Raw genomic sequence first — 14,584 nt, forward strand, 5'->3', positions numbered from 1 at the left:
AGGCTTGTTGTGCAGTGCTCGCAGCAGACAGAAGCTCATCTAATGCCAAAAGACAGTGACTTGCACACTTTGGAGAAGGTCTGCCAACTTCTGGGGCCTCTAAATTACTTCACAGATTTACTGGGTTCTGAAACAAAGATCACCCTGTCATCGTTGAAGATGATGCCCTAACAAAACAAATGAAAAAGGTAATTATGGATAATCTGCAACACTGTTACTCCTCTGAGAAAGACAATAAGGCGATTGACATTGCTTGCTTCATCGATCCCTGTTTCAAGGGCAACGTTTCTCAAAACAAGGATGACACCATCAGGTTCACTGTAGAGGAAGCTGTGAACCTGGCAGACATGACATCACTGCCACCACAAGAATTACCTGCCTCCACTGCTGATCAAGAGCAAGGAAGCAGCACTTCCACCACCACTGTGCCTTCTGCTGCTACAAAGAAGACAAATCTCTGTCTTGCTTGCTGAAAGAAATTGCATCAGAAAAACAACAAAGGGTCAAAGGAGAATATGCCCCCTTAAAAGAGTGACTATGGAGGGTAAATTGTATTTGTCTGCCTCCCATATCCTCTGATGCTGACCCACTGGCATGGTGTAAGGCTCATGTTCAAGCGTTACCTCTCCTTGGCAACGTAGCAAGAAAATTTCTCTGCATCCCAGCCATCAGTGTGCCCGCAGAGAGGGTGTTCAGTTCTAGTGGACACATTCTCGTACCGCACCGCTCCAAACTTAATCCAGGAAAGGTGAACATGCTCGCATTCCTGCATCATAACTTGGACTGAAAGAGAAATGTGTAGAAAGTGAGCATGTCTCCAAAAACCTTGTTGAGCTGCAGGTTTAGGCTCACTTAAGTGACTGCATTTATTTTATTTTACTTATTTAATTATTTAACCTGAAATACATGTTTACTACTGTTCCAAATATTCTATATGTTGCTTAAAAATAAAATATATTGTGTTCAATGGAAAAAAAGGTGTTGTTTTTTTTACCCAGACATTAAAAAATAACAAATTTTAGAGCTGTAATCGCAATACCGCGATACCGTGGGGTTATCATACCGTCAAAATGTCATACCGGCCCATGCCTAAATCAACGTTGGTGTGTTACTGCATGGTATTAAAGCACAACAAAGTAAAGACAAAAAAGTGAAGAAGAAAAAAAAACAGCCTGCTGTTTATTCCAGATACGGTTGAAATTTAATCTAAACACAAATGCAGCATTTTGAGCAGAATTAGCCATTATTTTAGTGGATTACCTGTATTAAAGGAGCTTCAGGCGTTTGTGCTTGTCATTTGTGTTGATATCAGACACATGAAAGAAGATTCGTGAAGCTGTCGTGATTGTGTATGTATCCGCATTTTAACATTTTCCCGATCTGACGGTTATTTCCTTTCAAAGCCACTCGTAAATTTTAAACGCTTGTTTTTGCGCAGCATGCATTAATGAGAAGCACAAACACCTGAAGCTACTAAAATAACAGATAATTCTGCTTGACATGTTGTTTGTGCATCTGGAAGTTACAACGTGCTGTTGTTGTTTTTTTGCGCTTTCATGGTCTTTTCAGACTGTGTTATAATTTATTATCATGCAGTAACACACTGACATAGTGATTGATGTATTTTGTCATGAAATTGAGACCATCCTCTCCAAATCTGATCACAAGTGGTCACAGGTGATGCATTTAAGTGACCATGTGTAAACAGCCATGTGTCTCACCTAAACACATGTGATCGGATCACCCGAGACGCATCATATTACCAGGTGGAAAGGGGTCATAGTGACAGAAACTAAAGAAAATATAAAATATGGCGACATCCATACCAACAGCAAGACTTCTCACAATTGACGATGCGTTATTAAATAAACAAGTCTAATCAAGGCACGGGTTCATGAGACAGAAGCTTTGAATTATTTTTAAGCAAGTGTAGAGCACAGCATTTGAGTCACGCAGCTTGCACCCAGACCATAATACCGATGAGCTCAGGTGGAAGTCAGCGTCTGGATCTTCAGATGACACACAGCTCATATCTCCTTTTCCGTGAGCTAGCAAATCCCCTCATGATTAACACGAGACACACACATGTACAGTGCAGTGCGACTCTCACATTACAGTGTATGATGTGACTGTCAACCAGTACATTTCCTTTCCCACAGCACGGGTTTGCTGAAAATGCATTTGTGAGTCCTGAAGATTTACGGGTGCTAGTTCGATAATGGAATTCGGTTGTCACTCTCGTAAATAACCAAACTGTGTGTGAACGTAACTGTATTAAGCCCTCAAATACAGGACTGACAACCGTATTCCGCTGCTGTGTGAATGTGGTCATTGGCTCATTGATGTGTTTGTGGCATTCAAGCTAATAGATTTACACTTCTGTGCCTCTGACAGTGAGTTGAATAGAAATGGACCCAGACAAGCATTTGAGGGTGTATTTGTGTCATTTTGATTAATGTGGAGTCCCAGCAGCGAGCATTTCTATGCAAATAATTTCAGTACTTTGGGAGTGTGTGTGTGTGTGTGGCACCTACAAATCCATTGTTTGATGTTCTTTGAGTGTGAATTGAGGAAGGCAGCTGGCATTAATAACTGAAGAGGAAGGAGCCAACAGTCACCATCTATCTCGGTCTAACACACACAAACACACACCATCAGTGCTGGGGCTATGGCATGAGGTTAGGAAGTCTTTCTCAAAATGCTTCTGTTCATTTGTCTCTTGGTCTCATCTCACTCTTTAGTTCCCTACGTTATTATTCAGTTTAGCATGAACTCTAATTCGGGCACTAACAAGGGTTTGTTTCACATCTACATTGGGACACTAATGACTCAAAATGTAACGGTGACATGATTGCGAGGTTGTACGATATACCTAGCTGGTATTTTAAATGACATCGCTGTATATAAACATTACATCTGTGTTTTAGATGTTAAAAAACACAGTGCTATTAAGAGAGCATATATAAATGAACAAAATAAGTGTCTTTTTTAATCTGTGTCTTACAAGATTGTTTTCCTTTCATGCACATTAGGAATGAATTACCCTTGAAAAAATAGTTTATTTGTGATAAAGAGCAAGTTAGTGTGCTGCTAATTTGCCACAAATTATTTCCAGAAGTTTGCAGCTCTTCAGCAGTAGTGGGGAACTTGCAGAAAACCTTTAGCAACAAAGGAGAATATGTCACTGCTGCCTGGGATATAATTCTGTGGCAAACCTGTGACAACAATGATGAGTTTGGTGCAAAGATCATTTGCATGTGAAACAAATGAGTTGCAAATTTTTGGCATGTTTTCCAGAACTCTTTTGTAAGTGATTTAGAAGCAAAATCTCTCTAAAAAACACTATTAGACATCAACACTTGTGCTTGTCTTCTAACGAATTCAGAGGCCAGCCTGAAGAATGTCTTATGGAAAAATCCCTTAAGAAATTATATGAAATTCATAAGAAGGTATCTATCTATGATCGATGACGGTTGAAGAAAAAAGCTGAGAACATTCAATAAAACTTTTCAGGAATTACAAATATTATTCTTTTATTTTCTTAAATATGAAAATAAGAAAAAAAAATTGTAGTTATGAAGAATTTTATTCTTAAGAAGTTTTCGTATATCTGACCCCAGAGATGACATTTCCAGTAAGGGAACTTTTTGGTCCCCCGCAATTATTTTGATGTCGGGACAGCCCTAGAAATGGTCGACTGCATGGCAAGTGAAGAGAAGTGTAGATAACTGAACTAGGCAGCTAATTTATACGCACCCTGTGAAATTTTCATTTGGGTGGAAATGTCTGTGTATGATTACTGATAAACTTGCATGTGTGGTTTTATGTCAGTGTGAGGTCATAACCACATACCACTGTTGACTTTCCGTTTAGGATGTGGCTGTGGGTCTGTTAGAGAATGTGTGCGTGTGTGTGAATTGATGCAAGTGCTGTCAGTTCACAACACCTCTTTTATCTCCAAATGGTGTTCGTGACAAGAGAGTGTTTGAGAGAAAATGAGAATGAGAGAGATGTTTTGGGTATCTTCTGTAGACAGTGTGTATAAAGTGAAATAGAATGAAAAATGGAGACCAATAAAGTTTGGAGTGGAATGCATAGATTACATAACGTGAGAGATGGTGATTTAGAGAGAGTGATTCTGAAAAAAGGAGGGAAAGGAAAGAATAGAGGGAGAGCACATGCTGTTATTCCTCTGTCATTCGTAACAGGAGCAAAGGAATGCCACTCCTCTGCACGCAGGGTGAGACTGTTTCCTCTCATATGCTACCCATACACATGACGTCCTCACAGACACACCCACAATCAGATCTCACTCATGCATCACAAAAACACACACAGACATTTATAAGCACACCCAGCAATCCATACTGAATTTGTTAAATGGACCATCTACTAGACATGTGAGCAGCTCATTCAGAGAACTGTGTCATGTATTGTTTTGAGAGCTTACTGTATGTGGTACTGGGTATGTAGGGTGTGTTGTTTCCATCTTCCTGTGCTGGTGTTTCGGGTGCCGCTGTGGTGCTGAAATCTGACTTCCCGCCAGATTTTTTTCTCACCGTTACCTGATTCATCCCTATCCCTTAAGCCCACCCCTACACCTACTCCTAACCATACTAGCGAGTCAAAAATCAGCATGACACCACTCTTGATGTGGATGTACTGTCAGCTCACTCTTCCTTTCCCCGTTACAGTTTTTGTTGACTTGTAGCTGTCCTCGTCTATGCAGGCTCTCTGCACATGCTCCTACTGATGACTGTACTAAAGAGTATCAAAGCAGTCGTAGTGTGCATGTGTCAAACATGTCCATATTGGCTTGCGGTCAAAAGAGTATACTTTGAAAGGCTGAAGCGTTCAACTGTGCGTGCGACGTAATGGGATACTGCACGTTGGGAAAAAAACATTTAAATCTATTTAATTCCATAAACTTTGGTAATTTGGCAAGTAAATGACTAGTTGTTCACTGGTGAGGGCCATCTGACACAAGACCCATGTGAATCAAGTCCATGTTGCTAATACTTTATGCGTTACAATTAGGTCCTTAAAGCTAACATATTAGATATCATGAATTTAAAAAAATATATATTTTTATAGCGTTTTGTAATCGTGGTCAATGGTAATTTATAAATGTACAATTATTATTTGTAGTTTGTGCTATAATGCATTAAATAATGTTAACAGAGGCCATATATTAACAAGAATGTATTGATAAAAGTATGCTAGTACATTGTCATGTGGCAGGCCGCCACAGTCTAGGTAATTAAGGGGAAACACTGTACAAGTCTGCTTGGGTGAAATTATCCAGATTTATTTGTAATGTGTCTCTCCACTGGTATTCTTAAAATTTGTATCACAGCACTTCTGGTTTCCTCCTTAGGACGAATTGTTTGTGATCTTGTTGCATTCCTTAATTGCAAGTTGTTTTGGATAAAAGCATCTGCTAAATAAATGAATGTAAGTTGTCATTCACACAATAGTAACATTTTGCAACAACTTAACCTGCCCTTGTCTACAAGTAATTAAAAATAATGTGAATACTTCAAATGGCGATGCCTTAGAGTTTGGCCAGTCAAAGCTCACGTGCTGTGTAGGCCTATGTTGCTATTAGTATGATTACATGTGCAGTAGTAAATCGCACACACACACTTCTACACACACACACATATGCTCGCATTCGCACACACACGGACGCACGTATATAGTGGCACACGCGCTTCCACGCACAAACACACACAGACATACTGTATGCTCACACAATATCTGCAGTAAACACCATCGCGCTCCCCCTCTCTCACACACGTACACTCACACTCGTGGAGACATTATACGTGTTATGCACACACTTAAGGGCCAAACATACTCGTCAGAGAAAATGGGATGAAAAAAGTTATTACGTTTTCCAACGGGAATATGGCGACACGCAAGCAGGTGATACCAGCACATTTAAACTGTCAGGAGATTGCTGCTTTCACCGGATCTGCACGAGCATGTGATCGCAACATCAAAGTAAATGTGCTTCAAAGCAAAAAGTTTTTTACAAAGTTAATGTTTTTTTTTATTGAGTAAACATAGTGATAAATAAGAGTTAATTCGTTTTTTTTTTTTGGCAATTTTATGTTATATTAATTTGTGCGATATATCGACACTGTATTGGCCTATTTGCCACCCAGCTCTCTGGATATCTGCATCAGCCATTAAAAAAAATCCTATGTCACTACAATGCATAGGCCAATTGTGGTCCTATAAATGTGAATCCATGCTGGACAAAGCCGAGATAAAATTGCATTATCTAGGGGGTTTTTTTACCACTCAAATTAGCAAAAGTCAGACTGGTACGATTTCATTTGGACTTAAGCATTTACATTACATCTAAAAAATATGAATTATTGTTTTAGTTTGACTGAAATCAACTATTAAGTGCATGTAAACGTACTACGGTATATGTTTTGGAGAAGGGTAGAGATCAATAATTGTAATTTTTAGTAATAGATAAATAAATAGGCAAGTTTCTGTTTTTGAAAATGAAACTTTGGTAATATTTTGCATTTTAAGAAATTTTACTTGTTCCAAAAAAGTAATCTGATTGCATACGTCTTTTACTTGTAACACATTACCTCATTTTTGCTCTTTTTATTTTTTCCATCTTTGTCCATTTCATATTTTCTCACAATTGGAAGAGTCTCTGGCATCTACCAATCTCAGGCTACCACTGCGTTTGTGCATGCTTTCTTATGTTCTTTTTCATTCTCTTCTGCTCTCTTTATGCTGCTGTGTTTATCCCATTTAGTGTTTCTATGTTCTTCCATTGTCCTTCTGTACCACCACCGCCACTTTTTTCCCGCTACCTTTTGTTGTTCTACTTTCTGTTTGCAGCCTTTTTTTGGTCTTACAGTTTTTCATTATTTCTTACTGTTCCTCCTTTTGTCATGTGTCTCTTCTTTTCACTCTCAGGGATAATCAGACTCTTTCTTGTGAAAATGGCGAGTTTTCCTATGTAACCACGGATAATACTTGAGTAATTACATTGGTTAACCTCAAGTGGTCACTGGTTTTCATATTTCCTAAGTCAAACTAAGCCTTGTAAGGAATTAGGTTCATACTAAATATAGGCGAAAAGACAGATTCTAATGGTTGTAGAATACTGATATATGATGAATTTGGGTTGATGTTGAATTAAACTTTGTTTTCATTTTATTTAAAGAATTCAATGACACAATAATTTTGGAACATCAAAGTTTAGTTTCAAATGTACGTTGTTTTGTTTCTTCAGATTGCCATGTTGATAATATAAAAAAAAACATTGTCTCAAAATCTTTCTTTCTGTCATTACAGAGTCTTCAAGAAGTCTAGCCCCAACTGCAAGGTAAGATTCCCTCTAGTATGTAGCAAGCTTGAAGGTGGGTTCTTCAGTGGTCTCAGTTGACCTTTTCCGTTCCTGTCTCTCTCTCTCTCCTTTCTGCCCTCATTTTCTCTCTGTCTCTCTTGGTGTTTCTCTTCTTATTCACCTCTAGAAGCTGCTTGCAACAGCTGTCTTTCCTAGACTGACCTTTTTCTATTTGTTTCCTTGTTTGTTTTAGTTGGTCGGGCTTTCTTCCTTTGGCTTTTTTTTTCCTGCTGTTTACCACAGCATTGTTTCTTTTAATCATTCTCTCTGCTTACATTCAGACTATTTCCACCCAATTTTTCTACCTACCATAACTCTATCTTTTCATCTCTCCCTCTATCTGTCTTTCATTAATGGAGACTATTTTGCATGTGGAGAATGTGTTCTGTGATATTACACCACCTAGAAAGGTCGTCTTCAGGAAGGGAGAGTAGCAACTAGGGGTTAGCTTGGCATGCCTTAAGCTGTTTGTTAAAGTGTGTGTGTGTGTGTGTGTGTGTGTGTGTGTGTGTGGTGTGTGTGTGTGTGTGTTTGAGGGTTCCCTATTAGAGATATCGCTAGGGTGTTTTTGTAGCAAGTTCAAACTTGTACTGTTTTCCAAAGATGTTTCTGATTTTCCTCTTTCTAGCTCACAGTATACTTGGGGAAGAGGGACTTTGTGGATCACCTAGATCACGTGGACCCTGTAGGTAAGACAAAAGGGAGTTCCCACTCAAAACATCTTGGGAGTACTATATATATGATTTTGTTTAAAAAATTTTATTGAACCAATCAGCTTTCTTCCGTGCCTTGGCAATGTCAATCAACTTTAGGATCATACTCATATGTTATCATTTCGGCAACAATACAACTCAAAACTTTTACAGTGTATGTTAATGGAAGTACAGTACCTACTGATATAATGTTATTGTCTCCCTGTTGAGGGAACGTCTCTCAATCAGTGTTGCATGGCAGCCAGCCTCAAGAGACATCAATCTAGAAAATACAGACCCTTCACTTGTTACAACATTTTGTGTAGGGTTGTAAAGATAATGCTTATAATGCCATTAATATCTGTTCCAAACATAGGCATGCATACAGTCTTGTGTACAACAGTTTTATACATACAGTTCAGATCAAGTAACATATGTTTTAGACACAATATATCCAGTTATTTATTTTTGTTCTGCTAACAAAAGTAGTTCCAAAGAAGACAACTGTTGCTTGTTGCCGAGCAACACAGACTCCACGTATAAAACTGCGTCTTTTTCTCTCTCATCGTGTTTGTTTACTCTCTTCTTTTTTGTCTGTCTTTAGATGGAGTGCTCTTGATTGACCCAGAATACCTTAAAGACAGAAAAGGTAAGAAAACACATTAAACATTGATTTACTGTATCTCAGAATTACCTGTATAGCCTATAAGTTCTATTTTTAAATCATATTCAAAAAAGCATATAGCTATAATCGTCGTCCTAACCGAAACCTTGTATTATATCTATCTCTGCTTTGTACTCTGTTCCTTCTACCTTTTTCCCCAGTGTTTGTGACCCTGACGTGTGCCTTCCGTTATGGCCGTGAGGACCTGGATGTGCTGGGACTGTCTTTCAGGAAGGATCTCTTCATTTCCAATTTCCAGGCATATCCCGCTCTGCCTGAGGAACACAAACCGCTCAGTCGTCTACAGGAGAGACTGCTCAAGAAGCTCGGCCAGAATGCATACCCTTTCAACTTCACGGTGACCTTTTACTTTATTTATTTGCACGTACATGTTAACTGCTCACAGAGTACACTGTGCATGCATGTTTTGATCCCTTTTTTTACTATAGTGACTTGTTTGAAGTACCAGCAAGGAACAACTGATCAGTTTTGAATACAAGTTATAAATAATAAATAACACTTGTATTATTAATGCTCATTAAATAAATGACACTTCCAAAAAATAAATCCAATAAAATTTGCTAAAAATAAATACAAGAACTTGCTTGACTCACTTGCAAGTTACCAGTAGATTTTATATTATAAAATAGATAGTTCTAATTTTAATTACCTTTTAATATTCTATTTTTAATGGATCGTTCACCCAAAAATGAAGATTCTCTCATCATTTACTCACCCTCATATCATCCGATGTCTTTGTATCTTCTGCTAAACACACACACGCACACACAATAATTTTTACAGCTCTGTAGGTCCTTTTAGTGCAAGTGAATGATTTTGACTGTACTAACCCTAAACCAAACCCTAACCCAGACTCCAGTGGTTAAACAGATCAATATTTATGTCCTTTTTTTACTATAAATCTTCACTTTCGCATACACATTTCACATTTCTTTCACTTTTGTTTTTGGCGATTCACATTCTATGTGCATATTGCCACCTTCTGGGCAGGTAGGAGAATTTATAGTAAAAAAAAGACTTAAATATTGCTCTGTTTCTCACCCACACTAATCATATTGCTTTTGAAGATATGGATTTAACCACTGGAGTCTTATGTATTACTTTTATTCTGCTTTATGTGCTTTTTGGATCTTCAAAGTTCTGGCCACCATTCACTTGCATTGTATGGACCTGCAGAGCTGAGATATTCATACACATATAAGTCATACACATCTAGGATGGCATGAGGGTGAGTAAATTATAAGAGAATTTAATGCAGCAAGTTGCTACATTGCTTGCCAACTGTCAACTGCCTGGTTAGGGCAATTAACTGTATTGCTTCATGGAAGAATTGTTTATTCTGATTACCATTAAAGGAATGTTCCAAGTTCCATACAAGTTAAGCTGTGTTAATGTTGATTAATACAAAAACATTTTTGTCTTGTCCCTCATTTATTTAAAAGAAAGCAAAATTACCGTTATTGTAAAGCACTTAAAATGGAAGTAAGTGGGGCCAGTCCATGAAATACTGTTCGCTTGGTAACCTTATCTGGGTAAAGTTATACCCAACATGACAACATCATTGGCATGACAATCTAACACTCGTAAACCCTTTAATCGGGTAAACGCCATAATGCCAGTTTAAAAATCCCTTATTTTATCACAAAAATTATGATAAAATACTGTATATATTTTTATGTCTTCTGGCTATACTTTTGAAACTGCGTTTTTAGGACTTATGAACTGCTGTAAGTGCCTTACTGTAACTGCAAGTTTTGCTTGTTAAATAAACAAGGGAGGAGTCAAAATATTTTTTTGGTGGTTATCAACATGTATGCAAAAAAAATTTTGACCTTAACTTGTATTGAACCCGGAATATTCTTTTAATGTAACTATTTAGTGAACATTGGTGTCTTTTATCATATTGCTGTTGCTGCTTCAGGTCATGCCTAAGAACACCCTTTTTACCCTAGTAAATCACTGTAACACACAGCCTCTTGTTGTTTATTGCTTTATTTAAGGCTAATAAATGTATTTTTAATAAATGTAATTTATTTAAGTTTAAGTTATTTCATTTATTTTAACAGATACCTCAGAACCTTCCCTGCTCAGTCACTCTTCAACCTGGCCCAGAGGACACAGGAAAGGTAATCACACACACACACACACACACACACACACACACACACACACACACACACACACACACACACACACACACACACACGTTGGTGCAGCTATCATTATGAGGACACTCCATAGACATAATTATTTTTATACTGTACAAACTATAGATTCTATCTGATAAACCTACCCCTAAACCTAACCCTCACAAAAAAAAATTCTGCATTTTTACATTTTCAAAAACATTGTTTAGTATGTTTTTTAAGCGATATGAATTATGGGGACACTAGAAATATCCTCCTAAACCACATTTATAGCATAATGAATTTTTTTTTAACCTAAAACAAAGTCCCCGTAAACCACTTAAACCTGCCCACACACACACACACACACACACACACACACACACACAGAGGCAAACATGTGTACGTTCCCACCTCTCATTTCAGTGGTCATTTTCTCTATATTTTGACCCATAGGCATGTGGTGTAGACTTTGAGGTCAGGGCATTCTGTGCCAAAACTGTGGATGAGAAGACTCACAAGCGGTAAGTGTTGATTTGATTTCATGTCAAGGGTATAATATATTTCCTAATAGGGAGGGAAAAAAATTGCATTTTATTTACAATGACAATTGACCACCTAAGTTGTTTCTAACTGAGCTCTGCTTTACAGGAATTCTGTGCGGTTGGTGATCCGTAAGGTGCAATATGCTCCAGAGAAGCCTGGTCCTCAGCCAATGGTGGAGACCACACGCAGCTTCCTTATGTCTGATCGTTCTCTTCACCTCGAGGCCTCGCTAGATAAAGAGGTGTGAACATACACCCACCCACATGAGGACTTTGCCCTTTGCTTATGATTTATGAAAGTGTAAAATATTTCTGTCTTCATACTCGGCAACTATTGAAATTGCTCTCCTTCAATTTTTTGTGCTCAACTGGCTTGGGTGCATACAATAAAAATGCATACAGTGCAAATATATTCATAGATAATTGCACTATTCATATTAATAAATATTAATAGTATGAATTAAAATAAATTATATTAACAAATTAAGTAATATAATAATTGTGCAAAATAAAAAATACATAGAATATTTCCATTTTGTATATATCCCCTTGACTATCTTAGCTCTACTACCATGGTGAACCTATAAGTGTCAACGTCCATGTCACCAACAACTCCACCAAAACAGTCAAACGAGTTAAAATCTCAGGTGAGTCAAACACATAAACAGTTTAATTGAGAACGATTGTATTTTGAGTACTATGCATTGCAATATACAAGTAATATTTTAAAACTTTGTGTTTGTTAACATTAGTTTATGTATTATTTAACATGCTCTACGATGAACAACACTTCTTTGATGCATTAATAAATCTTGATTAATGTTAATGAAATCAATTGTTCCTCTTCTGTCGCTCTCTCCACGTTGTGTCCGAGAAGCGACACTAGGGGTCTCTCTTGAGCGCCGATATTCACCTCTGACCTATTGAAAAGGGCCAATGAGAGTTGGCAGTCAGTATTTGCATACCCCGCCCCTGCATACGGGTACATAAGCGGGGCAAATACGGAAGTTTAGTCAAAAAATTTCTTCGGAGCCGATGGTCTGTCTGCAGTTTGCTGCGAGTTACACACCACATTAAAACGTTCCTGTTTCCTCTGACGATCTGCATGCTGTTGGATCTTGACGGCGCACAACAGCGGCTTTCTCCTTTACATTGCACGGCGTGCATTGTTGCCCCTGAGTGCTTCGACAGCGCAGACACACACACACACTGTGTATTAAAAGAGTAAATTCCTATTAAAAGAGTAATTTCTCTAAAAGAGCAAAACACAGCGGCGTTGAATGTTCTTTTCAGAACGCGTCTTTTTCAAGATGCCCTTCTGCCCCTGTGTTGTTCCTGGATGCGGTAGAGTGCTCTCCGCTTCAGACGGCCACAGGCGCTGTCTCGTGTGTTTGGGCCGCGATCACACCGAGACGGCGTTTGTGGATGGCTCATGTTCTCACTGCGAGAACATGACCATGACCACGTTGCGGTCGCGGCTTGCTTTCAACAGAAAGCAAGCCACCCCAGCTGCACCCCGCATTGCTCATCTTCCCACGGGATTGAGGACGATGCGGTTGGCGCTGGGGGCGATTTGGGGGCGGCAGCGGGTGCGGTTTCGCCGGGTAGCCCCCCGCGAACCTCCCGTTCCCCGACACGCTCGCTGGTCCCCGTCCACGCTCGCGGCGATAGCGGCTCGCCTCACGGCCCGGCTGTCTATCCTCCCGAGCCCGAAGCAGATGAGCTCGTCACTGCATCGGAGAGTGTGATGTCTGATGCCGAGGTCTCCCCTGGACTGCCAGATGTCTGATATGCTTTCCCGGGCCGCCTCAAGCGTGGGGTTGGATTGGAACCCTCCATCCTCCCCACAGCCTTTACGGTTGGATGACTGGTTCCTGGGGGCAGCGCGCCGTTCGCGGCCTCGCATCCCCCCGGTCCCGTTTTTCCCGGAGGTGCATGACGAGCTGACGCTTACGTGGAGAGCCCCGCTCTCCGCCCGTCTAGGTGCCACCCGCTCCACTCTCACCACCCTCGACGGCGGAGAGCGCCACGGATACGGGGCGATTCCCCAGGTCGATAGGGCAGTTGCATACCATCTATGCCCCGGTAGCCCTACCTCCTGGCATGGCCGCCCCGTACTCCCATCCAAGCCCTGTAGGACAACATCCTCGCTCAACGCGAAGGCCTACAGTGCGGCTGGACGCGCTGCCCCTGCCCTGCATGCGATGGCCCTCCTGCAAGTCCACCAGGCCAAAGCACTCAGAAACATGCACGGGGGTGGACCTGATCCTGATGTGCTGCAGGAACTGCGCTCAGCGACCGACCTCGCCCTGAGAGCGACGAAGGCCACACTGCAGGCACTCGGACAGGCGATGGCCACCCTAGTGGTCCAGGAACACCATCTTTGGCTCAGTCTGGTCGAGATGCGTGAGGCCAACAAGAACCGCCTCCTGGACGCACCTGTCTCTCAGACTGGCCTTTTCGGCGACACCGTCGAGGACTTCGCCCAACAGTTCTCCGCGGTGAAGAAGCAGACGGAGGCCACCTCTCAAGCATCATGCCCCGCCGCGAGACCTGCCGCTACGGGCCCTGCCCCGTCTGCCCACCGAGGCGTCCCCTCGCGAAGAAACCAGCTCCTGCTCCGCCTCAACCAGGGCCCAGCTCTCAGCCCCAGCGTCGAGCACCCGCAGGTGGCGCACGCCCCTGTCTCACTGAACCCCCTCTAGGACCCGGAAGGCTCCCAAGCGTTCCTGAGACAGCTGACCCAGAGCCAAGACGTTAGCTCCGGAGGTGGTAAGACCGCTCCGTCCCCCGGTGGAGGGCCGGGAGGAGAATCCTTTGTTTTTTCATTTGCCACACCCCCTGACGGGGGCTGTGGTACCCACATTCTCAATAAGAGCTATTTCCTTTGCCTCTGGGTCACCTGGCCCGCAAATGCCGTTCTCACGGCAATCTGCTTTCAGATTACGACAGCCCCGGTACACCGGACGCGGCGATCCCGCCTTCCGCCTGCCCACGACTGTCCCCCGGCCGGTTCAGACGAGTCCAGAGGACGCCAGCATCAGACGTCCTCCTCAGTCACGAACCTGCCCCCTGCCGGGTGCGCGGGGCAAGGTAAGTGCTTTGAGTCTATTCTCAGCACCTCAGCCTCAGGCCGCGACGAAGCCGCCTGA

The 14,584-nt window shown here is 41.2% G+C and overlaps 1 protein-coding gene across 1 annotated transcript in view; it reads left to right on the forward strand.

Annotated features, from left to right (window-relative positions):
* LOC127659047 (arrestin red cell-like) overlaps positions 1-14,584 on the forward strand; it is a 60,948-nt gene that overhangs the window by 35,542 nt on the left and 10,822 nt on the right. Inside the window, exons 3-10 of the mRNA XM_052148675.1 lie at positions 7,333-7,363; positions 8,013-8,073; positions 8,681-8,725; positions 8,902-9,098; positions 10,828-10,887; positions 11,344-11,411; positions 11,539-11,674; positions 11,995-12,079. Coding sequence (XP_052004635.1) covers positions 7,333-7,363; positions 8,013-8,073; positions 8,681-8,725; positions 8,902-9,098; positions 10,828-10,887; positions 11,344-11,411; positions 11,539-11,674; positions 11,995-12,079 — 683 coding nt within the window. The remainder of the gene's footprint in view (positions 1-7,332; positions 7,364-8,012; positions 8,074-8,680; positions 8,726-8,901; positions 9,099-10,827; positions 10,888-11,343; positions 11,412-11,538; positions 11,675-11,994; positions 12,080-14,584) is intronic.

Source organism: Xyrauchen texanus, chromosome 2 (assembly GCF_025860055.1).
Source record: "Xyrauchen texanus isolate HMW12.3.18 chromosome 2, RBS_HiC_50CHRs, whole genome shotgun sequence".
Classification (NCBI taxonomy): domain Eukaryota; kingdom Metazoa; phylum Chordata; class Actinopteri; order Cypriniformes; family Catostomidae; genus Xyrauchen; species Xyrauchen texanus.